This window comes from Ailuropoda melanoleuca, chromosome 11 (assembly GCF_002007445.2).
Source record: "Ailuropoda melanoleuca isolate Jingjing chromosome 11, ASM200744v2, whole genome shotgun sequence".
NCBI lineage: Eukaryota > Metazoa > Chordata > Mammalia > Carnivora > Ursidae > Ailuropoda > Ailuropoda melanoleuca.
Window position 1 is genome coordinate 108,332,812 of NC_048228.1, and position 27,380 is coordinate 108,360,191.

At 60.5% G+C, this 27,380-nt stretch overlaps 2 protein-coding genes across 4 annotated transcripts in view; both read right to left on the reverse strand.

The window, feature by feature from the left end:
* Window positions 1–141: 141 nt before the first annotated feature.
* On the reverse strand, window positions 142–15,866 carry MSANTD1 (Myb/SANT DNA binding domain containing 1). 3 transcript variants are annotated; one of them, XM_034672192.1, is made up of 5 exons: window positions 13,487–15,866; window positions 11,958–12,046; window positions 10,055–10,319; window positions 6,204–6,479; window positions 142–4,295 (listed from the first exon to the last, which is right to left on the reverse strand). In XM_034672192.1, exons 1-5 carry the CDS (start codon window positions 13,654–13,656, stop codon window positions 4,055–4,057), a joined length of 1,041 nt encoding a protein of 346 aa, XP_034528083.1. In that variant the 5' UTR covers window positions 13,657–15,866; the 3' UTR covers window positions 142–4,054. The 3 variants fall into 3 exon arrangements, with proteins under 3 accessions (XP_034528083.1, XP_019652325.1, XP_011219749.1); XM_019796766.2 differs by lacking the exon at window positions 11,958–12,046 and having other exon boundaries at window positions 13,487–13,633; XM_011221447.3 differs by lacking the exon at window positions 13,487–15,866 and having other exon boundaries at window positions 10,943–12,092.
* Window positions 15,867–16,878: 1,012 nt separating this feature from the next.
* Window positions 16,879–27,380, reverse strand: part of HTT (huntingtin) — a 134,323-nt gene continuing 123,821 nt past the window's right edge. Inside the window, exons 60-67 of the mRNA XM_034672191.1 lie at window positions 26,395–26,550; window positions 23,940–24,130; window positions 23,674–23,788; window positions 23,319–23,532; window positions 22,811–22,916; window positions 20,976–21,138; window positions 20,605–20,765; window positions 16,879–19,653 (exon numbers count right to left, since the gene is read on the reverse strand). Of these exons, the coding sequence (XP_034528082.1) occupies window positions 19,440–19,653; window positions 20,605–20,765; window positions 20,976–21,138; window positions 22,811–22,916; window positions 23,319–23,532; window positions 23,674–23,788; window positions 23,940–24,130; window positions 26,395–26,550 (1,320 nt within the window). The 3' untranslated portion in view covers window positions 16,879–19,439. The remainder of the gene's footprint in view (window positions 19,654–20,604; window positions 20,766–20,975; window positions 21,139–22,810; window positions 22,917–23,318; window positions 23,533–23,673; window positions 23,789–23,939; window positions 24,131–26,394; window positions 26,551–27,380) is intronic.

Here is a 27,380-nt window from a genome sequence, read left to right on the forward strand (position 1 = left end):
TTGGCATCTGCAGTGCTGGCTCGAACAGCGAGGTCTCGGCGAGAATCAGGACGGGCATCAAACACCCTGCCAGCGGTCCACGTCCCTCCCACCACACACCCTCCACAAAAAAACACCAGTTTCCCTTAAGAGTGTCCCCAGTGCGGCAGTAAAACGTACTGATTTTATTAAATCTGGGCCCTTGGGCACACATCTTTTTAATATTCTGCGCGACGCACTCCTGCCCCGCCCCTCAGTGCGACGCTGTCTGGGGAGCAGCCCCGGCACCACCACTGTGCTGCCGGCCGAAGGACAGCTGGACACATTCTTCACGGGGACACGCTCTTCACCTGAAGGGACTCGGGCGCCTGGCGGACAGCTGTCCCCGCGGGGAAACAGCTTGCGTGGTCATGTGACCAGTGCCAAAATTCCAGCTTCCGAGCAGAGATCAGAACGAAAGGGCTGCCTCCGAGGCCACAAGGCTGACAAGCTGCCCCCGGAACGGCTCCGCTGCCGAGGGGGGGCCGGGAGAACGGCGAGAGCGCGTTTCTGCGGGTGTGGGGCGCGCTGTCAGCACAGAAGACAGGCCGGACTCGGAGCGGCGCGCCCCACATGCCCAGCGCCCCGTGTTACAGAAGCGCGCGAGGAGCCCCCAGGCGCCAGACGGACGGCCGACGCACACGGCTCTGGGAGCGCTGGCCAGCTGAGTCCACACTGCGGCCAGCCTGCGCGGCCGGGGGCCCCGGTAGGGGTGTCCCCAGCCACCCGCCATGTCAGTAAAAGATCCCTTTCTTTTCCAAACACCTATCCGTGCGGCGCCGGATCTCCTGCTTACATCGCCCATCCAGCTGCAGCCGGTCGTGGCAGCCGGTCGTGGCAGCTGGTCGTGGCAGCCCACTGCCTTCCCTCCAGCCAGAGATCTGAGGGCATGTAACACAATCCCCCTCTTCTCGTGAAAACCTTTTGTTTGGGAGAACGTATTTTTCATGCAACTGTTGTTCATGTCAACAAGTAATGGGTTTCTTGTTATTTTGAAATGAGTAATTTTCAAGTCTTGGGTTCCTATCAGCAGTTAGGACCCACAGGAATGCAAGCTGTGACATCTCCAGTCACTCCTAAAGGGTGGAGGGGCCCTGCGAGCGCCAAGGCCCGAGCCCCAGGGCGCTGATCAGCGTGCGCGTTGTTGTCAGCTCCGCGGGATGAGGCCCCACTGCTCCGGCCAGCTTGTACACGTTCCACTGCCCCTCGCAGGGTCTGAGCTTCCGTCTCCTGACGTTTTTTCCGCTCTGACCCTGACAGACAGCACACCGGCTGCATGGGTGTGTGATGGCATGCTTCCCGGTGCCACATGAGGCCCAGCGGGTCTCCTTCCATCTTTTGGCCTCAGACCCTTTGCCTCATTCCTTTTTCATTTGAACTTAAAAATACTTTCCTCAGGGTCGCCTGGGTGGCTCTGTCAGTTAAGCATCTGACTCTTGATCTCAGCTCAGGTCATGATCTCAGGGACGTGAGTTCCAGCCCCGAGTCGGACTCTGTGCTGGGTGCGGGGCCCGCTTAAAAAAAAAAAAAAGTACTTTCATCCATTTCAAAACAAAAACCCACAATGTTATTGAGAATATTGTTGGAATCACATTAATAAAATGATGGCACTTTACTCTGGAGCTTTTAGGAGTATGCGATTTCTCCACATGCTCAGTTTTAGATTTCACAATAAAACCACATAGTTTACTTCATGTCGATCCTGGGCCTTTCTGGTTAAACTCGTTCATGGATTCCCTGCCGTTCTCAATCGTGACTGTGAACGGAATATTCCATTCCCATAATCCACTGGGTCAGTGGTTTAAAGAGCTCTTGATCTGTTGTATATCTGCTTTCTGGGAATATAAAAATATCATCTGAAAATAAAGGTAATTTTCCTTTCTTTTATTCGGCTTACTTTGTCTTAATGCATTAGCTAAAAATGCCGTTAAACAATAAAGGTAAAAGCAAGCACATTCGTCTGGTTCCCGATTTCAGTTTTTGGTACTAACAGGTTGTCTTGATGGATCTTACCAAACAGCTTAGCGTTTACTGATGTAGCCACCTTCCCCCCTTAACGGACCGGTAACTACAGAAGAAATCAGAAACTCGCTACGGACACGCTGTTCACCAAGGGCACGACGCAGGCAGCCGCATGGCTGACCTCCGCCTGACCTCACCAGTTCCGCTCCAGCCCAATGGAGCGCGTGGCAGCACCGATTCGGTGAGACGTGGAGAGAGCGAGCACTGACCCCACACTCAGAAACAGCTGGGAAAATAATAGTGCAAATGGCCTCTAAGTACAAAGGCAAAAATGCTACATAATATACTGCAATTATGGAAACACTGGGGTGCCACGGCCACGGCTCCAGGAGCGCCAGGACGGTCAAGGCGAGGAGCTCCCGCGTCACTTAGAGCCGCAGTCTGTCGCCACCTCAGTGACGCTCGGGCACGGCCGCTCTGACGGGGCTGCATGCAGCAGCCTCAGGCCCAGCCCAGCATCTGTCAAACAACTGAGTTCTCGCCGGGGCATCTTGTCTCAGAGGCAGCTGGGTTCCTGTGCCTGAAACCAGCCCCCAGCTCGGGGCTTCAGCACACGACGCCCCCGAGGTCTCCTCTGCAGGGGGCTTGTTCCATGCGTGCCCCCCAGCACGGGTTCAGGGGCGTCGTGCTGCCAGCTGACACTGGCCTTGCTGGGAACACTGCCTGTCTCGGCAGAAATCGGCGAGTTCACACTTCAGCAGAACCGCCTGCTATGCATTCAGCGAACTGCCCTCCATCCCAAAGCGGCGTGGCTGGAGTCCACGGCATGTGCCTGGGGAGGTCCCCGAGGGGGCTGAGCCGGGGGTGTCCTGCCCCTCTGGGCTCCATGGCCACCCAGCCTCTCGGCCACTGCAGCAGCAGGCCCGGGGCTGGCCTCGGCCCCACCTGGGCGAGCACGGGCGGCTGACTTCAAGGACCGCTGGCGCGTCAGAGGAGCTGGTCGGTCTCACTGGGATGACCGTGACAGCCTCCCAGCAGGACGTCTGCCTTCACCCCACCCGCCACAGCCACAGGTCTGCTCGGGAGCAGCCAGAAGGAGGTCTTCTAGATCGTAAGTCAAACCACGTCACCTGCCATGTCGCCTCAGAACCCTGCTGCACGGGCAGCAACATGCTGGTCCCGGGCAGGGGACCCTTCGCGTCCCTTGCAGCCAGGGACCAAAACCCAAGTGGCCAACAAGAGTTAGGAAGAATTCAGCAGAGAAGTATCTGGAAAGGTCTTCCTCCTGGTGACAGGGAAAGGCAGGAGGTGAGCTTTACCTCAGAGCTCATCCCTGCGCCGCGGGTCCCGATCCAGAGCGCCACAGCCGCCGCAGCACCAACAGCTTCCCGTGCCCCGTGGGCCAGCCGAGGGGCTGCTCCTGCCGGCTGCTCCCGCACGGCCTCCCCTTGCGCAGCACGGACCACAACCTGCTATCACGTCATTTCCCTCAGTGCTTGTCTGCCTCCCCGACTGGAGCATGAGTGCGTGAGGCCAGATCTCCGTCTCCTCAGCGCCACGTCCCCGGGCCTAGAAGACCGAACAGGACGACGCACGCGGGCCGCCGTCCTTGCTTTGTTAGCGTTCTTGCAGGGAGGCAATCGAAGACCTGGGGCTCCAAGGAGAGGGCCGTGGACTCTCAGGGGTTCGCCCGGTGTCAGAGGCTACCTCGGAAAGACACTGCAGACGCTGCTGTGGGACCAGACAGCCATCTCCCCTTCCGGAGAGTTTCTGTTACGGGCACAAAGTTGCCACTAGCCTGTTTCCGTTCGCTCCTGTTTGCGGAACAGACCAACCCGGTGCATTCCCTCTGAGCTGAGAAAGTGAACTCTGCTTCCAGGGAGTCATGAAAAATCACACATTTACTATCAAAAGCCATTTCAAGTATCATTGATGGTGACGACATTGGAGAACAGATTCTAGGGGTTCCAACCGGGGAATCGCCCCAGAGGAGCCGGCGGCCCCGGCCCGCGTCCGAGGAGGGGCCTCCGTGCTGGGAGGGCCGGTCCGGGAGCAGCCCGGGGCCGCCCACCGCCTACACGCTGGACTTGGCGACCATCTTCTCCAGCAGGCTCATCATGCGCTCCTGCAGCTGGAGGCTTTGCACCTGCAGCAGGTTCTGCTGGTCCAGCACGCGGCGCACCTCCCGGCACGTCTCCTCCACGGCGCGGCCCAGCCGGCGCTGCTCCTCCAGCATGGCCTCCAGCAGCCGCAGCTTCTTCTTCTGCAGGTGGCAGCTCTGCCCCTTGCGCCTCTTCCCGGGCCGCTCGTCCGACCTGGAAGGACAGTGCCGGCGTGTGGACGGCGGGCCGCGGAGCCGGGGCTCCGCCCGCCTGCCTCTCCCAACCACCTCGGTGGACGAGTGGGAACGGGAGGCCCCGGGCAGCCGTGATGGCGAGGGGGCCACGAGGGGCGCGGGGGCCGCAGGCAACGCCGCCCTGCGGGTCTCGAGGCAAGCCGCTGACCTGGCTCACAGGGCCGTGGCGGGGGGACACCTTGCCACAAGAGCGCCCCCGAACCCACTGAGCGGGGTGGGTGGGGGCTCAGGGGCAGCGGCCACACCGGGGCAGAGACCAGGGGGGCTGGGTGGGAGGGGTGCTGTGGCTTCTTGCCCGGGACCGGAACCTCTGGCGGGTCCAGGGAGGCGAAGGCAGCCCGCGCCGCGGCCACGCCCTGTGTCCCCTGCCGCGGGGCGGGGAGCATCCCTGGTCTAACTGGGCACACTGCACCAGTCCCGCCAAGGCCTTGCCAGTCCCCTCGTCTGGGCCCCCAGCCAACCTCAGGGGCAGGAGAGTGGCTCCCATGTCTCAGCCCTGGTGCTGTGCCTAGGGCAGCAGTGAGTCTGGGAACCGGGTCAAGCCACGGAAACACCTGGCCATAAACCTCAGGTTTCCAGCTGATTCCGTCTGGCCGTCACAAAGGCATTCTTATCTGGGGTCTTTGCTGAGAAATCCCCTCCAGGGAAGGGGCGCTGGACAAACTGAACAGCAGCCCCTGATTTCAGACTCCCCCAGACCCTCCTCATCTCTCCCCCGTCTGACAGACTTGAGGACCAGAGCTGAGGGAGAGGCAGGGCAGCACTCTAACCTGCTCTCTGCCTTCTCTTCCCAACCGGCCGACTCCTATTCACCTTTGAAAGCCAACCCCCAATGTCCCTCCTCTGGCTCCCCAGGCCTCCACACCACGGGCTGTGCCTCCTGTGTGCCTGTCTATGGGCATCCTGAGGGCAGGTTCACGCAGCCCATGCTGGCCTGGCAGGATGTCTGGGAAGGACAGCAGAGGGGACAGGCACACCCACTGCCACCCACCGAGGAGCACACTTCCAGCCAGCCTAGCCAGGGCAGGGAGGAGGAGGACCCCAGGGCAGGGTCTGCTTGGGGGTGATGGGGAGCCCAGGGGCCAGAAACTGGGGGTGGGTGGGGGTGGGACACTTTGTCTTCCTCCATGTGCCAGGCCCCACTCTTCTCTCTTGTGACACTCCCAGCCATCCTCAGACAAAGTGCTGATTTATCCCCATTTTACAGAAAGAGACTGAGGCCTAGAGAGGTCAAGGGCTTTCCACACAGCTAGAAAGTGATGGAGCCGGGAGATGAACCCAGACTATGGACATGACGGCGTGCACTTCAATACCTCCTGCCTCCCCGTCTAAGGCCTCCCTGTTTGAGGCCAGCCTGTCTGAGGCCTCCCTGCATGAGGCCTCCCTGTCTGAGGCCTCCCTGTCTGAGGCCAGCCTGTCTAAGGCCTCCCCATCCTAGGCCTCCCTGCATGAGGCCTCCCTGTCTGAGGCCTCCCTGTCTAAGGCCTCCCCGTCTGAGGCCAGCCTGTCTAAGGCCTCCCTGTCTGAGGCCTCCCCGTCTGAGGCCTCCCTGTTTGAGGCCAGCCTGTCTGAGGCCTCCCTGTCTGAGGCCTCCCTGTCTGAGGCCAGCCTATCTAAGGCCTCCCCGTCTGACGCCTCCCCATCTGAGGCCTCCCCGTCTGAGGCCTCCCTGTTTGAGGCTAGCCTGGTCTGAGGCCTCCCCGCCTGAGGCCTCCCTGTCCCTGGAGGCCCTCGCGTACCACCTAGGCCTTTGCAGCCAGCCAGGGAGCCGAGAGCCGCCGCCCCTCGCCGCTCCCAGCCCCTTCTCTGGCCGCCGGGCTCCTGGCCCCTGCTGGAGGTGGAGGCAGGGAAGGAAGACACACACTACCTGAACTTAAGGGACAGTAAGCTGGAGGAGCTCTCGGAGCGATCATCCTGGAAGCGGCCTTCGTAGGAGCACTGGTTATACGGTAAGTACAGAGGGGTGGACTTAGCAGACGGCGACAGGGACGCCTCGGTCTGGGACGTGGAGGGCCCCGGCTGCTGGCCGTCCGGCAGTTTGCCATCACAGGACTCGGGGACCTTGGCCAGAATCCTATCAATGGCTAGGTAATAGGGCCAGTCGGGCGGGACGGACTCGCTATCTGTCATGCATTTTAATTTCCTGAAACGAGAGACACAAGAGCCAAGGGTGAGAAATGGAGCTGCTCCCGGCCCTTCCTGTCTGGCCCTCGGCTGAGGGGTGCGCGGGGGCCCCAGGGAACCACTCTTGGCCGGACAGCCTCCCCAGAAACACTGGCCAGGCTCCAGGGCCAAGGTGACAGGAGGCATGGAAAGAAGTCAGGCTGGGGACCTGCCCCGCGGTGGGCACTAGAAGCACACGCCCCCAATGTGAATAAGGTCGTCCGTGAGTGCTGGGGCCCTGGGCTGTGCTGTACTGTTTCTGTCCTTGCTGGTCTGTAGTCTCTAAACTCCCTACAAGGAACAAATATTGCTTTTAAGTAAGAAAACCAGCAATAATAAAATATATCAGAAAAACACAGGAATGAAATATTACTCTAAGCATCATATAATGCAAACAGAAGATACCATAATACAGGAAATCTGCTTTTCTAAAGAGAATGTCTTAGAGACGAGAACGACAGGAGTTAAGAGTGCAGGCTTCAGCATCCAACAGATCTGAGCTGTGTCTCATCTCCACCACTTTGCTGTGTGACCTTGGACAGGTTCATTAACCTCTCTGAGCTTCCATTTTCACATCAGTAAAATAGGGATGAGCAAAGGAAACTCCTCACAAGCTCTAGGGAGAATTTAATAAGACAATACCCAGTTCCTGGCAAACAGCAAACCGATTGGATAACATTCTTGGTTGAAGGTATCAGGAGGCAGCAGGGCTGGACCTGACATTCCCATCCCTACTTAGACTCCGGGGCCAAGGGTGTGCACAGCATAGCTCTGCCCACCTTGGGTCAGAACCCGGCCCAGCCCTGTGTCCTGCCCTTCCCTGCAGACAGGCCTTGCAGGTCCCTGGGCCTTGGCCAAATTCTGGGAGCTCAGTGATAGGAGACAAGGCTACAGGAGAGCTGGGCAGCCCTGGCCAGGCCAGGAAGGAGGCCACAACCGGGGGGGCTGCTGTCTGCTCCATCAGACTCAGCCTTAGTCTGTGGCCCCCATATTCCTGCGCCACACTCCCCCCAAGTAGGGAGGCCCACAAGCTACAGAGACCCCTATGGCCGGATGGCTCCTCCCTCCTGATGTGGGCTTCCTGCCAGTGTGGGTCCCTGGTCACACTGGTCACTGGAAATACTAAGCTGACCATCTGAACGAGGTGCCTTCAGTAAACGGGACCGCCTGGATGGCAAGGGGGTCTGTGGCTCAGGGCAGCAAGCCGAGGCCAGGCACGGAGGGGGCAGCCTTAGGAAGAGCATCCACCAAGCAGAATGTCCTCAGTAGAAAGCCAGGGACAGGCCACAGAGGGAAAGGCATGGCTGCTCTGTCTCCCGAGCCTGGGACCATCCATCACCCTGGAGGCCTGCACAGATTCCAGGTGCAGGAAGTGGAGGACTGTGCCTGGGGCCCACACCCAGCCTCTGCCTAGGCTCCCCTCCAGCCACTCCGGAGGCGCCCCCGCCCCCTGTCCCGTGCTCATTCTGACTACTCAAGCCAGGCTACTCCTTGGAGAAATGAGGGAAGGCCTGCCTCCGGCATAGGAGGCCCCTGAAGGGTATTCCAAGAGACCATGCTCCATGGAACCCGGCTACCCCCTCAGCCTTCCTTAGCCTGACAACCTTAATATGTAAAGAGCTATAGTGAAAAAATAAGAAAAGACTTTGCTGGGAGAGGCTTTCTGGGTGTGGGTGGGAGGAAACAGATAAAGAACTAGTCAAGCAATGAAAGCATCCGCCTGTTAAAGGCTGTGTGGCCTTGGGCAAGTCCCTCCTCTGCTCTAGGCCTCAGTTTCCCCCTCAGGGAAGGGGAAACTGAAGTGTTATATATGTGTGCAGCCCTTAGCCCCAGCAGCAAACTGCAGCATCTGAAGTGGAGCCCTGCCAGAGGGCCCAGCCCCTGCTCTGCAGCACCCTCCTCTCCTATGGCCTCCTTGGCCCACATTCCCCACCTCCAGGAATGGAACAGAACGCCTCCCCTGGGACTCTCAAGAAGGCTCTCAGGGTAAATAATGAATAACCCAGCCAGACACCAATCAGAGCCCGTGAATTACTGAGTCAGATGGGCAGCCCCCTCACCAGGCACAGAGGGGCGTGGGACCAGGGACCCACACACATCTACGGACAACTCAGCCTTCACATCATGAGCTGGTGGCTGGAATTGAACACTGTTTATGTTATGACTGAGGCTTTCAGGCCCTTAGTGGCTGCCTCGTCTCTGGCCCCTGGGCCTGCCTGGGAGCAGGGGCTGCAGGTGGAGATGGGCCTTCGGGCAGGTCCAGCCCTGGAACTACTCTTCCAAGAGTCAGGAAAAGTTAACAACTGAAAACAGCCGACTGGGTGTCAGGGACCCTGGAGCCTCTGCTCATCCCCAGGCCCCAGACGGGCTGGGAGTTGCAGGCCGGGAGGGGCAGGGGTAGGGCCCTGCCTCCTGTTGGTAGGGAGGGTCCTGTCAAGGTGCCCAGGGCAAGCCTGCAGGCCCTCTCTACACCCAGCCCTGACTGCACCTCTGCCCCCTGCTCACAGCAGCCACTAGGAACAGCAGGACGTGGCTGGGCACCTGCACGTGCTGCAGGGACAGCGCCCCTCTCAGGGACATTGACATGCCCACCCCTGCCAGTATGCCCTATGCCCCCCCCCACTCTCACTGCTGCTCTTCCCCCCATGGCCCCCAGCTCCAGGTCGACCTTCCCCTGAGCAAGACCCTAGCTGGACCACGACCCTAGCCCTACCAGTGACCTTTGCCCTGCCCGTGACCCTTGCCATGCCCATGACCCAGTCCACACCTGTGACCTTGGCTGCACCCAGGACCTTCTGCACACAGTGACCGTCTGCAGACAGGCCTGGCTCCCACACACCTTGAGGTGCTGGGCCTGTGGGGTCATAGCGGGCTCCCCACCCCACCGGGTGCCAGAGCTCCCCTGCCTGGGAACCCTGTCTGTGGCCCTGACCGAGCAGCTCCTGTCAGGCTGCCAGGGCAGGGTGGCAACAGTGGGGTAGGATGGAGGCAGATATGGGGCCAGGCCTGGGTCCCCACTGCTTCTTTCTACAAACAACTCCCCTCCCATGAGTGGGGGCCTCCTGGGCACTCCAACGTAAGCCTGACTACACACCCCGCTCCCTGACCATGGCCTACGGGTCTGCGCTCACAGCTGGGCTCGGTGGCTGCTGGAAACAACGGAGTGTCAGCACCAGGTGGGACTTGCAGGCCTGGGAGCCGAGCCTCCTTCTCACCCCTGGTCTCAGTTTCCCTGCGTAGCCGAGGCACACCTGGGCAACCGGCCATGCTCCGGCTGGCAGGAGGGTGTGTGGACGCCGAGTGGGAGCCGCCTGAAGGTGGCAGCCATGGCGGGCCAGGCCTGCTCACTGGGCCTCCGCTTCCCCACCGTCCTGAGGGCAGGAGGCACAGTTTGTGCCGGCCCCACCTCGTGGCTGGGCTCTGCCCACACAAGGCCTTCCTGACTCAGCTCCGCGGGGGCCCGCGGCAGCCCCAGCAGCCTGGGCGCAGACAGCCAGCCGCTGAGCTGGGGCGCGGGGTGCGGGTGTGCGGGGACACGCGGCACGCGGAGCCCACCTGTACTGGAAGGTCATGTTGGTGATTTTGATCTTGATCTCCTCGCCCAGCCGGCGCTCTCCCGTCATCTCCAGCAGCCTGCTGGCCATCTTCTCGTACACCTTGGCGTTGCGTTTGGTCTGCTTCAGCTCGTCGAAGAACTCCTCCCAGACGAGCATGAGGCCGCGCATCTCCGCGTCCGTCCAGTTGCGGGCGCGCCGGTGCTTCTCCGTCTGGGGGGACACGAGGTAGCCGGGCACCTCGGCCGCTGCCATGCTGGAGGCACCTGCGGGGTTAAAAGAGCGCACTCAGGCGGGCCTGCGGCCTGCGCACCGGGGCGGGAGCCCCACTCCTGGAAGGCAGCTCCGCGCTCAAAATGGGGCCTACATCTGACAGGCAGGAATTTAGTTAAAAGCTTTTAAACGGGAAACGTCATTTTGATGTCACGTTTCCATAGCAACAGAGCAACTGCATAAGCTACAACAACAGAAACCTTTTAACTGAAAGCACAGGAATCAGGGCTGCCCTGACGGGCCATCAATATTGCAGCGAGTGGGCCAGACCCAAAACCTGCGGCCCAGGCACCCGCCCCGCCTCCCACCCCAGCCCGTCAGGAGCCTGGCGCGCTGGGCTCGCAAGACTCCCGAGGGCTGGGGTCCAGGCCATGGCCCCACCTCAGCCCCGCCCCACTCACGCAGCCCAGGGACCAAGGCAGAGCCCAAGATGGGGAGTCAGGGAGGGACAAAATGAGGGACCAGGGCAAACAAAGAGGGAGATGCGGAGACGGAGAGGAGGGTGGGCAGCGAGGGGTGAGGGTGCAGAGGCGGACGCAGAGCAGAGACAGATGCAGAAGGAGACGCCCCGGGGACCCGCGGCAACACACATGCACGCATGCCAACCCTCGCCTACCCCTGACATGCTCCACACACGGCCTGCCCCTGGCCAGCGTGTCACACTGTGATGGGAAATGCACCGGTACCAGGCTGGGCAGGATGGCCTGTCTCCCTCCTTGAAGGTGGGACTGCTTGCCGGCCTGGATGATGTGGGGTGAGTGGAGAAGCCAGGGCAGTTCTTGAGGCCAGAGAGCGGCAGGCAGCGGGCGGGCAGTGTCTCTGTCCCTCCCACCCTGGGCAGCCCCCGCACAGCCCTAACCAACCCGGCTCCGTGCCATCTGTACTCGACCTGCTTCCACCCAGTGGGTGGCATGCTTCTCGCATCCCCAGTACCTCACAGAAAAGGGTTTGCTAAAGGCTTGCTGAGTAATGAAATGAACAAATGAAGAGACCGATCTTAAGTAGCGTCCCTCCCTTCCCAATAGATCACCTAGACTTTGCCTTTGGACTTACTGGCAAGCCCCTACTCATTCTTCAAAGCCCTATTCTGGAATCACCTCCTCCCTGAGGTCTTCCTACTGCATTTTGGTCCTCCGTCTTTTCCTCCCTCATGCGGACTGGACCTACCTTGAGCCAGGCCATTTTATCTTCTACTCTAGTTGTGGGACCCCAGGTTCCGAACACTTGCAAAGTGAGAAAATAAAAAGTTGAGTATTCTCTGAACACTGGGCACTGTTTTAAGAGCTATTGACAGTATCGTCCATTTTGATCCTCGTGGTTACTCCCATTTTACACGTGAAAAGCCCAGTGGGTGGAGAGGTGAGGTCAGTCTGTGGGCAAGGGGCTGGCTTGGAGCTGAGTCTGACCCTGTGTTGTGTTGCCCTCCTGAAGGAGCACAGGCTGGTGGGCTTCCGGTAAAAGACACCTGTCACCCCTTCTGGGCCAGGGCAGGGCACACAGGACATAGCCAATGCAAACTGCTGTGTGTCTGGACAACCTCCCCTCCATTTCCTGGGATCTCCTGGGAGGCCCCCCAGTGCTGACAAGGTGGCTGCTGGCCATGGCAGGGGCCTTGGCCATGTGACCCTCACCCTTCCTCAGCGGATCTCCACCAGGTCTTGACGGAGGCTCATCCCCATGTCTCGAGGACCAGGGCCACAGACTGGTAGCAGCGGTGGAGCTGGGAGGGCACACCGCAGGACAAAAGTGAGTTTGGCACCGCGACACAGGGGATGAGCCTGGCTCACCAGGAAGGCAGAGGGAGCCTTCAGAAAGAACCAGGCTCACGGCTGCAGCAAGGCCCGCTTGCCGGAACACAAAGGGGAGCCGGCAGTGAGACAACATGACCGTCCCTGGGGGAGGGCGGGGGGTGGTAGAAAGGTGGGCTCGAGAGCCAGGCTGGGGATGGGCCGAGGTGGCCCCTGGGGCTGGCCAGCTGACGTCAGCAGGAGGGTCAGCCAGGGCAGGAGACCAGGGCCCCAGAACCCATGGGCGCTATAGAGAGAAAGCACCACCTAAAGGCAACAACATTCAGACTTATGAGATAGAACTCCAGTGGTTTATCTGCAGGAGCCCATCGCACCTTCTGGACATGCCCCAGCCCCGCCCCCTAGGCACAGGCGCCCAGCCAGACCCTGGGGTCCACAGGCCGTCAGTGAGCCTGGCTGGTATTTGTGGGGTTCTGGAAGTGGCCTAAACCTGAGGGAGAGACTCCTGAAGTTCAGGCTGAAAATCACCATGGTTAACAGAGGTCCTCCTCAGCCCTGACCACACGTCCAAGAGCTGAGGCTGGAATGGGGAACTATCCATCAGGTGGAAGGGCAGGAGGTGCCCGGGATGGGGCGGGGGGCTGGGGTCAGAGCAGGAAGTGCGGTGGGCGAGGGCAGTAGGGGCACATGTGTGTGCTCAGAGGGGCCTCTGCTCCGCCTTCAGTGGGTTCTTGGTTCAAGGCCTGGCCCTGCCGTCAGCTCCCTGTAGGAGCTCCTTCCTCTCTAGGCCTCAGGGGACACCTGGGGACACAGGCACACTGCCACCTGGCCAGGCAGCAAACCCCAGGAAGGCTCAGGACTGCTGTACCCTCCAGGAAGCCCCAGTCCTCAGGCAAAGGCTCTCAGCCCCACCTGAGAGCTTTCCCCAGCACAGCTCCAAGGGCTGAGAAGGGCTGAGCAGGGCTGCCTCCCGGCACCTCCCGGGACAGGGGTGGGAGCCCAAGGGAGAGGCCGCAGGAGCACGGCCGTGGAGCTGCTGGAGAGGGCAGACACAAGCACGCTGGCTTGGCCAGGGACGGGGAAGACGCGTCAGGACAGTTGCTACCTGGTCCCACTGCCTCCAGGGGGGGCCGCTGGCCTGTGGGTGTCACTCTGTGCTCAGGGCTCTGGCAGACAGGAGGCCCCAGAGCAGGCTCTGCACTTTCTGCTTCCCCTCCATCCAGCGCGCCCAGAGGAGTCAGGGTAAAAGGCTGGGCTCCACATGTCTTTTCAGGTTTCAGTGGGCACTAGAAACCCCGAGTGGGGAGTCCTCGGGGAGCTTCCGGGACCAGGGCCCTCACGTGGGGCCTCCAAGGGCAAGCCCGGCTGGGTGGGAGGGCCCTGTCTGTCCCTGCTGGGGAGGGGCTCCATACCTTGGCACAGCTGCATGGCCTGCTGGGACCCTCAGTCTCTGAGGGACGGGGAGGTAGAGAGCCGGGGGCTGGGTATGCGGCAGTACCTGCAGGGAGAAGGGGTGGTCAAGCCTCAGCAGGAGGCCAGGGGCACCTGTGCGGCCACGCCCTGTAGGCCTCAGTCTCCCCATGAACTGATGCTGGGTCTGAGATACTTCGGTGTGCCCACGTACCCAGCCAGGCCGGCCGACGCGGGCCGACGCGGGGGCCCAGGGTGGGAAGCGGGTGTGCCCACGAGGAACCTCAGGGACCAGCCAGGACCAGACACCAGTGAGCTGAGCCTATCACAGTGGGCAGGCGAGTTTAGCAGTGGAAACACTCTGTCCTGGGCAAAGGCAGGGAAGCACGTGTAATGTGGGGGGGGGTGCGGGAGTGCGGTAGGGTTGAGCCCTGGGAGGGCGGGGCCAGAGGGTGGGGGCTGTCTGATGGAAGGGGGCAACGATCGCCCCAGGATGGCCTGGCTCACAGTGGAAGCAAGCTCCGAGCTGCGGCCCAGCGCTGAGTCGGGGGTGGGTGTGTGGGGGCGGGCTGCAAGCCCAGCTGACCAGGCTGGCACCACTGCCCTTTTCCCTACAACCCTGGGGAGCCCAGACCCTTACCTGTCAGCCCTCTGCCTCAGCGGGCAGACCCCAACCCTGCACCAGTGGCTCCCCTGGGCCCACCCACACCCCAAGTGCCCCTCAGGCCTGTGAACCCCAGGCTCCCTAGAGGACATGGCCGGCAGGGAGAAGGCCATTGGAGCGGCCTCCCAGCCTCCTGCTTGGGAGGCTGGTGGGGACGTGCCCTCCAAGCAGATGCAGGGGCCAGGCTGTTAAGGTCCCCAAATCAGTGGAAGCTGCAGGACGTGCTCATGGCTTTCCGGAAGGAGCCTTGGTGACGCCACGAAGCAGGCCCACGTCCGTGCCCAGGCCCTGGCAGAATGCTTCCTCCGGCGGCGCTGAGCACCACCAGGCTGCCCGGAAGGCGAGGTCAGCCGCCTCCAACACACCCGGCAGGGCCTCAGACGCTTCTTCTGAAGAACAGCGGGGTCTCACCCTCTACGGAGAGCATCTCTGCCATAGCGGCGAGTGCAAGCGGGGTGTGTGTGCAACAGCAAAACCCACTCACACCAGGGGCTCTGGGACCCTTCCTTTTAGAAAGAACAGGCAGGCCAGGTACACTCAGGTGCACCAGGCAGGGTCTGGCTGTCCACACTTGCACCGGGAAGGGGGATAGAGCCTTGGAAGCTTAGAGGTACCATCGGAGGCCTCGGAATTGTACCACAGAGCAGACACATTTGGGGAGCTGAAGTCACCCCCATCGAATGTTTAGAGCAACCGAAGTGAGAACCCAGCCCCAGCAGCCGAATGCTCCACCATGGTCCCCGTGCAGGGCAAGGCGGTGCCGTGGCTCCTGAGAGCAGGGGCACGGGGCCTCCACAGAATCCAGGAGAAGTCCGTGTGCTGGTACTCTGCTACCCCGGGGGCAGGGACTAGGCTGCCCGTGTTTGCCTGTCTGCCACCCACCGTGGTGTGGGCTCTGCGGCTGCCCTGCTGACGGGAACCCACAGGACTGGAGGGAACACAGACACAGCCTCCTGCCAGGGCAGCCCGCCGCCTGGGGGCGTGGTCTGTGCAGGCTGGGTGGTAGGACACCTGCACCCCGAGATTACTGCAACACCCACTGCCATGGCTCCTGAGGAGGGGCCGCCCAGAGCTAAGAAGCACGGCACCCATTCAGCGGAGTAGGCAAGACTCTGGGGAGCCGCAAGGACTTCAGACTTCGAAGCTCGAATGGGCAGGCCAGGAGCCCAAGAGCCCAGGTGCCGGCGGGGCCCTGAGGGGAGCTCCGTGGCCAGGTCCCAGCCCACAGGAGCCCTCCAGCCCTGTGCCAGCCCTCACCACCCCTCAGGGCCCCGGACACACATGGAGTCGGAGATTCAATGCCCAAACCATGTGGCCCTGGCACGACCAGATCGCAATGTGGCTTGAGCAGCTCGTGTCCGCGGGGCGCTCCCGGGACGCACCCAGCCAGCCCACGCCTGGCCTGCTTCCTCACGCCGGGTGTGGGCCGGCGTCCCCGCGGGGGTTCTCCGTGAGCAAGCATGCCTCGCACAGCAGCATGTGGTGTCATTTCCCTTTAATTCAGATACACAATGTTTGCAGCAGTTTAAAAAATTTAAATACACATCGCATGTCAGTCCTAACCCCTCCTCTTGGAAGTGGACAGTCAGGTCCGGGCCAGGGCTCCGGGACGTGCCCCTCACAGCCTTGCTGGCTCCCTGCGTGGGGGGATGGCGGTGGCGGCGTGGCCGGAGTGCACACCCTGCGGACACTGTGCCACAGCGCGTGGCAACGAGTGCGGACAGGCGGCCCCTCTCAGCTCAGAGCCCAACCACCTGCGCAGGTCCACGACAGCCACAATCCTCCAGCGCCGGTGGTCACCACCCAGTTTGCACCGGGAAACGGCAGTGACTGTCCAGGGCCAGGTGCTCCCAGAAGCACTTGGGGTGGGGGGAGGGGGTTTCCTTCAACTGCATTAAAAGTGACGGGTGCACGGGGGAAAGTGAGCCCTGAACCTTCCAGGCCAGCAGCACCAGCACAGCCCTCCTGAGCTCTCCAGCAAGGCCGGTCCCCTGCTGCTGCCCCCCTGCCCCCGACACAGAACCATCCCACGGTCACTAGGCCGGGAGCCATGGCTTCGAGGGAAGGACACAACACAAAGTGAGGACATATGCTGGGAAGGACGCTCACAGTATCAAGAGGAAATGAATTCCACTCCCCCCAGATGCCAGAGAGCCCCACCCACTGCAGCCCCCAGAGCAGAAGGAAGCTTTGTCTGCACAACGGCCAGAAGCAGTTATTGCTGGTCAGAGTCCGTTCCAAAGGAACCCACAACAAGGGCCCGCTGTAGCTCCCCGGAGAAGCCGCCCTGTGGCCCTGGGGACTTGCAAGTAACACCCGCAATGGAGGGGGGGCCTGGGTGCGGGGGGGGGGTCCTTTAAGAGGCAGGGCCTTCTGATGCTACATTCAGGGTGTCTGGAGGCGTCTGCCTCATTCATCCTCCAGAAAGGATCCATTTGCTGGCAAAAATAGGGCAGGAGGAGGGGGCACTGGCAGCCGGGAGTCGCCTGCAGCCCGCAGGGGGGCAGCGGGGAAGGGAGGCACATTTCTGGGGAAGGCCTGCCTACATGCATCACCCTGGTTTCATTCAAGTCTGCGCTCAAAGTGCGGCAGGAAAACAAAACCCGCCTCCGCAAACAAACCTGCCAAATTAGCATTTTCAACATTTGAATTGATGATATGCTGCTTGCCAGAGACTTCTAGAACTTGATAAAGTCTTAATTCCTTGTGCAGAGCTGGCAGGTGTGTGGACCCTTTTCTCAGGATTTTAATGAGCAATGACACAGTTCCTAGACATCTTGGCCATTCAGCCAATTCCACGTGGCAGGGCTCAGAAAAGCCAACTTCTGCAAAGAATTGATACAGCCATTCCCGGCAGCCTTGCGTATTTGCATACTGAGAGACACATACAGCTACAGCTCTGCACAGAGCACACACATCCACTCTCCCCGGCCGAGGACTTCGCTCACCAACTCCCATCCCTCTCTGAGCACAGAGGCCAGTCCTTTGGTCGGCGCCTATGGCCAGAGCTGGGCTCCAGGCCCCCTTGTTAAGAACAGACTATTTCGGGTCGATGGCAAACAAGAGAAGACCGAGGACACGTGCAGGTGAGCCCAGTGACATGGATCCTGAGGGGACCAGTTCCAAGCCTCACATTCACAGTGTTACTTCCATCTCAGAGCCACGGAGGTTATGGGGTGGCGGGGGGAGCACTTTCCCCCACTCATAAACATCCTAGCTGGCTTTTTATGGTAAACGGCAGGAAGAGAAATGGGGGCCCAGACGGGGTGGGGGGACAATGGTGACTTACTTTCTCTTAAGGTTCCCTTCCAGTCCTGCTCAGACATGGGACCCATTTCTACCACTCACGCCCTGGCTCAGTGGGGCCTCTGCGGGGGCTGGTGGGAAAACCCTGCGCCCAGTAGGTCCCAACCCGCTGTGGCAGGCAAGGGCAGGAAGGAAACGGCTGTTCTGGGGCAGGGGGCCCACTCGGGGGTCTCCAGGCAGTCTGGTGTGAGCCCTGCAGCTGGCTGTGTTGCGGTGGCATGCCAGGCCCGTACTGGCCAGACATCAGGGTAACTAACCATATACCAAACTCCCCCTTCACAGACTCCAGAAAAGGGCCTCAAAGTTACCTCTAGTTACCACGTGAAATACCCAAAACGCCGCCTGCACTTGAACTCACGACCAAACTAACTGCGTGGTGGTCACCGTGTGACCGCCCGGCTCTGGGGGCCAAGAAGGCAGTGCTGCCGGCCTCGTCACACAGCAAACACGGTCCCACTTGTAGGCATACCACAAGCTCTGCCCAGCAGAGGTCAACCCGAGCATCCAGGGCTCATGTGCACTGGACAATTTGGCTACTTTGGGGCTGGAAACAGAAAGCTGGTCCAGTGGCCTGGGTCTGGGGGAGAAGCACGGCTCTGAGGGGCCACAGGCCAGCCAGGCATGACCCAGTCCTGTCTCCTTCCTGCCCCTTCCAACCAAGCTCCTTCATGGGTCCAGTGGGCACAGATCTGCACCCTCCCGAAAGGAGGCCGAGGAGGTGCTGGGTCCTTCTCTAACAGTTGCCAAGACACTAAGCTTTGCTCTTGACCAAGGGGGGTGCAGAAAAATAACTCCATTACATGCCTGGGCCCTAACACACACACGAAGGACGGCATGGGAAGCGGACCCCAACAGCGGCCAGTCGGCCCCTTGGCAGACTGCAGCCCAGACTCTGTTTAGGTCAGGACTGTAGGACATGCGGGCTGGCGTCACTGGACACGACAGACTGCCGCAACCTGGCGGGCTGGCCTTGTCAGTGAGGTGCCAGCACAGCTGTCCCTCACTGGGGAGTGGAAGCTTTAGAGCGGTCCCTGCTGGAGGAGGAGGGTGCTGCGGGCGGGCCAGAGAGGCGCCGCCTGTGCGGGGGACAGGGGAGAGGGCACTTTCCAATCCTCAGAGTGGCTGTGTGCATTCCTGACGCAGACACCTGAGCAGTAAACATCCCTAAATTCTTATTAGATGGGAATGCGTGAGAAAGGGTGGAGTGCGCCACAGAACGTCACCGGCATGTTAATAAGGAAGACAAGTGTCCAGTGGGAGGAGCCCCGGGACAGAGAGCAGGCAGCTGCCCAGAGGGGACGGGCTCAGGGAAGCTTCCGCGGGTGCTGTCGCATGCGGCACAGACTTGGCAATGCACATACTTTACACGGGCATAGAAAGATACCTTAAAATTAATCTCTTTACTGATATAATTAAACTTTAAATCCTGAGAAGGAAACAGAGAAAGGGAAGTATGGCGCTGGGTGTTGTGTTCCCAGCCCCCCCCCACCCCCCGGACCCGCACACACCACAGCATTCCTCTCTGGGGCTGGGTGTGGCCCTGACCCCCAGGCCAGAGCCCCGGGGAGTGCTCCCGAAAGCCTGCCGGCGCCGCCTTCTGCCTGTGGGACAGCGGAGGGGTCCACGGCCAACCTGCAAGACCAAGGACTTCGTCCTGGACACGAGAGCAGCAGTAGCCTGGTGACCGAGAGCAGGCTGGGCGCTGAGAGGACGGGAAGAGCCGGTTAGCTGGCACCTCGCGCTAGCCGCAGCACAGAGGGTTAGTGACACAGCTGCTCCCGCTCTCCGCAAGGACTCAGGCTCAACCCCACGTTACTGCATATGTTCCCTGTATGCAGCCTCGCTGCCACAGAGCTCCTCTGCCACGTGGCAGAGCCGGACACCGCCTGCCCGGCCATGACGCGACTCAAGGGGAGGCCTGTGTGCGGAGCCACGCCGGCGCAGGCAAGCCCCCCGGCTCTTGTGCTGCTGCCCCGCATGGGCGCTCAGCACGTGGCAACCTTGTGGACGTTCCGCAAACAAGTCAGCAATCGATGATATGGGTTTCCTGGTGCCGCGACCACCTCGAACACGGACTGGAAGGCCCGGCGGTCCAGCTCCTCCTCTATCTGGTGTCTGTAAAAGTCCGTGGCCACCAGGCAGAAGAGGTTAACGTCCACTTGCTCCAGCTTGCCCATCCTGCTGATGACGTGGGGAAGGCTGGCGGAGGAGTTAAGGGAGCAAGGCTCAAGTGAGGGAAGAGTGGTCTCCCACACGTGCCTCTCCGTCCTCACCAGGCTGTCCCTCCCCAACACAGGTCTACAGACAGGCCTGGGGTTGGGGGGCCCTGAGAGCCGCCCGGAGCAGGGGCCAGGGCGCCTGGACTGTGCAGCAGCAGCAGCCGCTGCCTCCCACCTCGGCTCCCGCCAGCCAAGCCGGGCACAGCTAACGGACGCTGCTCCTCTGGCTGGAAGCCCGGCTCTGCCTGGTGAGGCAGGGCAAGCGGGCAAGCAGCTGGGGGAGGCCCACAACGAGGGGCTCCACTCCACAGCACTTACCTGGCCTGGCTCCCTGCATAGTGCTGGCCGCTGATGCTCCCACTGGCCCTGCTCCCGCAGAGTGCGGGCAGAGCCATGGCCACCCAGCCCGGGCCCTCCCAGGCAATGAGCGCGGCCTGCCGCCAGCACCAGGACAGCCGTCTGCTCAGAGGTTCTGGTCTGTCTTGGGGGAAGGCTGCCAAAGGAGAACAGCCCCTTTTGGCAGCCAGCATTTCTGGGGTGGGAACTGGCTCTTAAGCCTTTCACCCGAGAGGATGACACAAGGCACAATGGACCAGGAATGATGAAAAGCAGCATTGGCCACATACCCAGCTGCACGGAGCCGGCGGGTGGGCGGGAGGAGGTCCACAGGGACCTGCTGCTGCCTGGAGCACCCCTCCTGCCCCGCCTCTCCCGGCGGTCCTGGTCACTGTGGTAAACATTCCCCTCTGTTCCCTTACCAATGCTGCACTCTCTCAAGGCTTAAGGTAAATGCCATTTGACAGCTGGGTTCCTTGCAAAGGTTAGGCTTCAAAAACTTGAACAGAAAACATGAACCCAGACGCTGAGAGAAGAGTGCACAGGACCGGTAAGCAGGAGCTACTGCACGCTGGCCTGGACCCAGGAAGGATACACGGCTGAGACCCACGGGCTGGTGGAAGCGCTGACGAAGAAGCAAGAGAGGCTCCACACGGCCATGGCCACGGGGGTCCTCTGCGTGAAGTTGGAGAGGGACAGCATGACCCAGTCCCGGACCATGGACGACTGCCCGGTGCTGTGCAGAGTCTGGAAAACCTGAGAAAGACGAGAGACTCAAAGTCGGGGGCCACAACTCTCCCGAGACACACTGGGTAAAGGGGTGCGGCTGGTTCTCAAAGGTGAGGAACGGGGCCCACTGGCAAGGCCACTGGGGGAGCACATCCAGATGGTACAAGTCATTCCCTCTGGAGAGTCTGGGTCGGTCTACCTCAGGAGCCTCCCCGGCCCCGTGACCTGTGCCCTCACCTTGTACACAACAGTGGCCATGAACTGCGGGTACGGCTGCTGGTTGGACAGAAATTCACCAATGACTTTGTTCATGACGTCCTGGGGTGGGAAGAAGTCGTCTAAAAACTGAGGAAGGATCCGTGCCACCACTCTGGCTTCACAGGGGAACCCTTTCCTGACCCTAAAAGGAGGGGACACAGGTCAGAGTCTGGCCCCACCTTGAGAGGCCTTGTGTCTGAAGCCAGTTGGGAGATGCCCTGGGTCCTAGAACGTGACCTGCAGAGCAAACAGACGACACCCCTCCCTCGATGGCCTCACCAGGGACCTGCAGATGAATGCACAGACCCGGGGCCCCCACCCCATGTGAGGGCCGATGACTCAGAGAGGGGTTTCTAAGTCACGTCAAGTAATAAGCAGAAAGGCTTTGAGATGGTGCTGTCAGAGATTTAAAAAAAAAAAAAAAACGAAACTCCTAAGAACACTGTCCACGTTACATTCATTTCCGGCCACGGCCAAATGCTCTGAGCTTCTCAGCACCCTCTTCTGACACCATAGCACTGCAGTCAGCGAGGACCTTCCTTCTTCCCTGACCAGGGCCTGCACACGCTCCCGCTGATGCCGTTCCACCCCGAGAGTCCGGTCCGCGCCCCGCGGGCTGCCACGCTCCCGTGTGTGCATACCGAAGAGCCCAGAGACTGGACCCACGCCTCCTCGCAGGTGTGCTCAGACCCCCTGCCGACAGATGCCAGCTACGGCCGAACACGTGCGAGGCTGCCGCTAGAGCTTATCGATGCGGTGCCCCCGCCTGATGCCCGGAGCGAGAGCAGGCTGCACGCCTGATGGCACTCGCTAAAGCACGGGTGTAGCTGGTTAGCACTGGGCACAAGGTCCATGAAGGCGGGGACCAAGTGTGGGCTCCCCTGCCTGCCACCCGGCGGTGGCCGGGTTTGACAGATCTGTGTGGAATGGAAGAATGGCTATAAACACTCATTTTAAAATTCAACACAGAACGGACCACAACGCTCGGCTTTCCACAACACCTCATCTGGCCCAAGTGGACACAGGGACGGCCTTGCTCAGCGTGCTCTTGTGAAAGCCAGATGCTTCCTGCTGACCGAGCTACAGGGACAGGACAGGCTGAGCGGCATACAACAGGCCTCCCAAGGCCACAGATGCATCATGTCACCTGGGCTGGGAGGCCTGGATCAGAACCTGGGGCCCTGTCCTGGGGAAAGAGCCTGGTAAGGTGCCCAACCCATCTTCCAGAACTGGCAAGCCGAGCCAACTCTGGACACAAGTGCACACAGTGGGGAGAGGCAGGGGTTAATTACAAGCGCTCAGAGGCACTTTTGTTTATTGTCTAACCCTTTACCATAGTCTACTCAACACTAATCCTAATGATGTTGCTGACGCTGCTCAAAGGCCGTGCCCCCGTGGCCCCAGGGGTACGCGGCCAAGCCTGCTTTGACCGCAAGGCTCTTCTCTCCCCAAAGGCAGCAGCGTGTGATGGACATCTTTGGGACTGCTCAGAACTCCACGCGCCGGACTCATCTCATGAACAAGCCCCTCCTGATGCCTCCAACTGAGGGGTGCTGCCCCCCCCCCTTCACAAGAGATGGGCAAGCACTCGGACTGGCCTTAGAGCTGGTCAACCCCAAACTCCCGGGTGCTGGGGTCCAAGGACTGCCCGCTCCCGCAGAGCCCTCAATGAGATGTGTGCATGGTCCGGACGCAAGTGGGAAGCTGGCGGACCACAGGGGCCAGGCTGGGAGGAGAGCAGGTGCGTGGGAAGGCAGCTGCTCCTGGCAAGCATCCCAGGGCAGTTCAGGGCAAAGGTGGGCTTCATTGCTTACCTGTCAAAAAGCACAGACACACGCTCCATAGCCACAATCACTGACTCGCTGTCTGGGGCGGCAGGGCTAGGGTCTGAGCTTCTGCCCGGACTGATTTTCTCCTTCCCTGAAACGAATTGTTCTGTACTGTTACTTGCTTTGAAGACCGTGCCTTGAACTAACACAGGAGTTCGACAAACCCTGAGAGACGATGTGAAACCAGGTGAAGGGAGCTCTTAGCAGCCCAGGGCCCAGCCCAGATACACGGGGTGCAGCGGTCAGTCTACAGACCTGCTCCCCAGGCCTGGATCTGAAGCCTGTATGGCGATGTGACCTTGAGCCAGTAACCACATGCTCCAGACTCTAGGATCTCCCTCCGGTACCGGTGAGGCCCTGTGGTCTGCATCCCAAGAATGAGAATGCTTCTCTCTCACTGAGACAGGAGACCCGTACGGCCTAGAACTCAGTGGCACTGACCTGCGGGACACAGGTGGACCTGCGCCAGAGCTTCTGGGGCCCCGCAGCTCACCTGTGTACATGCAGGTGAGCATCAGGCCCAGGGCGGCCATGGCCCGGTGTGGGCTGTGCACGTTCACTCGGTCCACACTCAGCTTGACCAGCGACTCCGCGTCCAGCCGGCAGAGCTGTTCGGAGAGCAGGAGACGCTCTAGGCCCCGCAGAACACAGTGGTAGATGATGGACGGGGTGGATTCCTCACTTCCAGACAGCATCACTCCACACATCTGAACAAGAAGGAAGACTTCTGGGTCAAGCCTCTGCTGCTCGTGCCTATTCCCCAAATCAAAACGACCTGACCTTACCACGCGCAGGGAACAGTACGCGCATACCCACTCCTGCTCCAGAGGAAGCCCAAGGCCGCTCACCTGTATTACTGATGCAGAGAACTCTGGGCCTACATCCAAAGGGTAGTTCTCGATCAGGTAGAAGGCAGTGGCGCACATGACCAGCACGTGCTGCTGGCTATGAATGTTCACGCAGCTGAAACCATGAGGTAAAGGACCAAGCTGCAGCTGTGTGGTGTTCTCACGTCTCAGGGACCTCAGCCCCATCCCCACGGAAGGGTGCACACCTGATGTGTGACACCGCTCTGCCCTATTCCACAAGACCCCCACAGCGCCATCATACTCACTGGGCCACCCCTTTGAGGTTGGACAGGAGGTAGTCGCTGATGACTGGGACGAGCTGCTTCGCCGTCTCATCCAGGAGGTCGCACTCCAGCACGTAGAGAGCACCGTGCAGGGCCCCGACCTTGCTGGGCAGGTGGCTGCTCCTCAGCGTGCTCTCCAGCAGCCGGCTCACCGGCTCCGCCACGGCCTTGTCCTAGAGCACAGGCACAGGAGCAGAGGCTAGCCCACCACAGAACGGGACAGGCCAAGAAGGGGCTGATGGCACGCTACAGAGGAAGACAGCGTGCAGCAGGAGCTGGCCGCAGGCCCACGCTGTTCTCTGAGAGGCCCGCGCAGCGCTGGCCCTGGGCGGGCGTCCGGGCTCCTGGCCATCGGGAACGTTCCCGGCTCCTCAGCAGTGCTTCCCTGTCCACGCCAACGCTGTGGTGGGTGCTGATACCCCTTCCTCCTGGGGGCCTGCAGTTTGGGCCAAGCCAGGGAGAGGGGCCTGCGGGACCAGCCCCAGCGAGAGGCCAGCTCCGTGTCTCTAAGGAGCTTCCCCGGCAGACAAGACCCCACACATGTTGTCACAACGTGCTGCTGGGAGCAGAGCGCGTCCCACCTGACTCCCCGGGAGAGGATGCTGGAAGCTGGCACCTGCTTCCCCTGCACTTTGTCCCCCCAACGCCCCCTTTTCCCTTCGCTGATTTTGCTTTGTCTGTGTTCACTGGGGAAAATGCCAGCCATGAGTATATGTGAATCCTCCCCGCAAAAACCCAGGGTGGTCTTGGGGACCCCTAACAGTAGTCTATACTGACCCGAACCAAAACGTTACCTATGTCCCTTTAGCACCCCAGACACAGTGGGGCACAGCAGAACCTGAACACCCCGCACCACACTCCTCCCTTGAGACTCGCTCCTTTTTGGAGAAGAGGCGCCAGAGAAAGCAGCGTGCGGCGGGACGCCCCCAGTGCTCTGAGCCTCCCCACCTGGGCAAGTCCCTGCCGCTTGAGGGTCCCTCCAGGCTGCCCGAGGGCCAGTGTGCACACACCAGGGTGGTGTGACGCCTTCCTAAGGTCCCCCTCCGGGGGGCCTCTCCCTGCCTCTGCAAACACCAGCAGGACTGCTGAGGGAGGCACGTTTCCCAACAGCACGTAAGCTCGGCAGGAAAAGACAAGCTGCAGAGCGCCACAGCCTGCGCCACCGCGGCCCGCCCCACCCCGCACACGGCTCCACCTTCATGAGGGACCTCTGCGTGCATGTCAGGATGGGGACAGTGTGAACATGCAGCATCTTGCCCTAGGGTTTTCTTAGAAAACGATGATTATTTAATTTATTGACAACACAACATCTGTCTAGGGGGATCCAGGCCTGAGCACAAAAACACAATTGTAATGAAAACGAACCCAGCAGCTGAAACCCCCCACGAAGACAAAAGGACCCCTTCAAGTTCAGCTCCTTTCACATGTCTCTCAACACCCAGAGGGCACACACTTTGAAGTGACGTGCTCATGGGGGAAAGCCAACGGACTCATTATTCCTGCTCCTCGATGGTGGCACCACGGCTGACGGCCACCCAGGATGGAGGATACCTGCCTGGGCACTTCGGGTCAGAGGGACAAATTCAGCAAGGGGACACAGACAGGAAGGGGCGAGAGTCAGGGCTGCGGGCCACAGACATGGGCTCACGCCTCTGCCACGTCCTGTGTGAGCTGGTCTCAACCTCCCCTTCATCGGGCCAGGTGCAGGAGAGCAGCCGCAGTGCCAGGACAGACAGGACTGCGTGGGGGCGTGGGGGAGGCAGCCCCGTGTTGGGTGCATGAAGGAGTCCCTGTTGCCAACGGGAAGGAGGGCTCCACAGTCGCGGCGGCTACGCAGGCAAGAGCACAAGCCAGCTCTGCACAGGCTGGAGGCCAGGTTACTTCTGTCTGGTAGCAGGACTTCTGTCCCTCACTGGCTAACAAAGGCGGGGCCCATGCACAAGCGCTTTCATGAGCCCACATCCCGTCTGGTGAGCAGGCATCACACGGGGATGTACACACAGAAAACCGAGTTCTCATCAACTGGATATGGAGTAAGAAAGAATTCAAAAGTAGACCGTGTGCCCTCCTGCCAAGAACAGACCAGAGCCCCCAGACTTTGCGGGGGGAAATGCAGGGTTTCTAGGGGAAAACAGCCCCCAGGAGGGAGGCTCCGTTGACAGGAAGCATGGGGGTCCGTGGGGGCTGTGGGGGCTGTGGAGGAGGAGCCAGGCACCTTTGCACCACCCACACCCCCGGCCCCTGGGGGGGTGGGTCACCATGGTGACCCAGAGCAAAGGAGTACAGGAGCCCCAAACCATGGCTCACCCATCACAACCCACTTCACGGCAACCCACGAAAAGGCAGGGATGACCTCCTGCCCACGTCAGACCCCCCAAGGCCGAGGCCATGCTCGCGACGTGCAGCCAACCCAAGGCGCCCCCCACCTCTCGCTTACCATTCCGAGGACGGCGGCCGCCTTGCAGGTGGCGGGCACCAGGTACTGCGCGAGGATCTCGTCCTCCGCAGGGTGCACCCTCCGCAGTTCCGTCAGTGCCAGGTACATCATCTCAAACTGGGTGCGCTCAGTGAACAGGTCTGAGACCACCAGGAGCTGCAGACACAGAGCATTCGGAGGGGAAGTGAGCAACAAGGTCCACAAGGCACGTGCTGACAGCCTCGAGACGATGAAATGCGGCATTCTCGAGTCCTGACCGGTACGTGACTGGCCCACACCCGGAAACCTACAGTGACAGCGTAAACAGCATAAGAACGACTAGTCAACGAGTATCTACTTAAAAACACCCCTGCCTAATACCCCCCTAGAGCTGATGCCTGGACCCGAGGCACGACCATGGGGCCACCAAGAAGCTCTCCGACTGCTATTCTGCAGAGCACCAAGCCCCTGCAGCACCAGGGACAGGCTCTCCAAAGCCCTGCCCAGGGGAATGGGCAACTGTTTCAGAAATAAATGCTTGCATGATTCCGTCTCCCCCCAAAATGTTCCGTTCTCTGAGGCTCACTTCTTCAGACGACATCCAGACACGAATGTCACCAGGCACGCAGGCAGGAGCACGGCCCTTCCTCAGAGGCCTGGGCGCAGAGCCAGTGGGGCTCAGCAAGTCGCTGGCAGCAGCAGCGCCAAAAGCGGACACAGCGGACACCAGAGGGCCTCCCAGGCCTCTCGAGGTCAGAACCGTGTCTGTGGTAACAGAGACCCCGTCTGCTTTTTTACTCCCGTTCTCTTCTGACCATAGGGAGGTGTTTTCTAGAAGTCCTTTGATATTAGACTGAATGCAGAGCAGACATCAGAATCCAACTCTTCTAATGAATCAGTCAAGAGATTTGCAAAAATGTAAAACAAGGCCCTTCTCACTAATTGTTTAAAAAGTGTTATTTTTAAACAAAAATCATTATTTTAAATGGATTAATATGTAAAAAAAT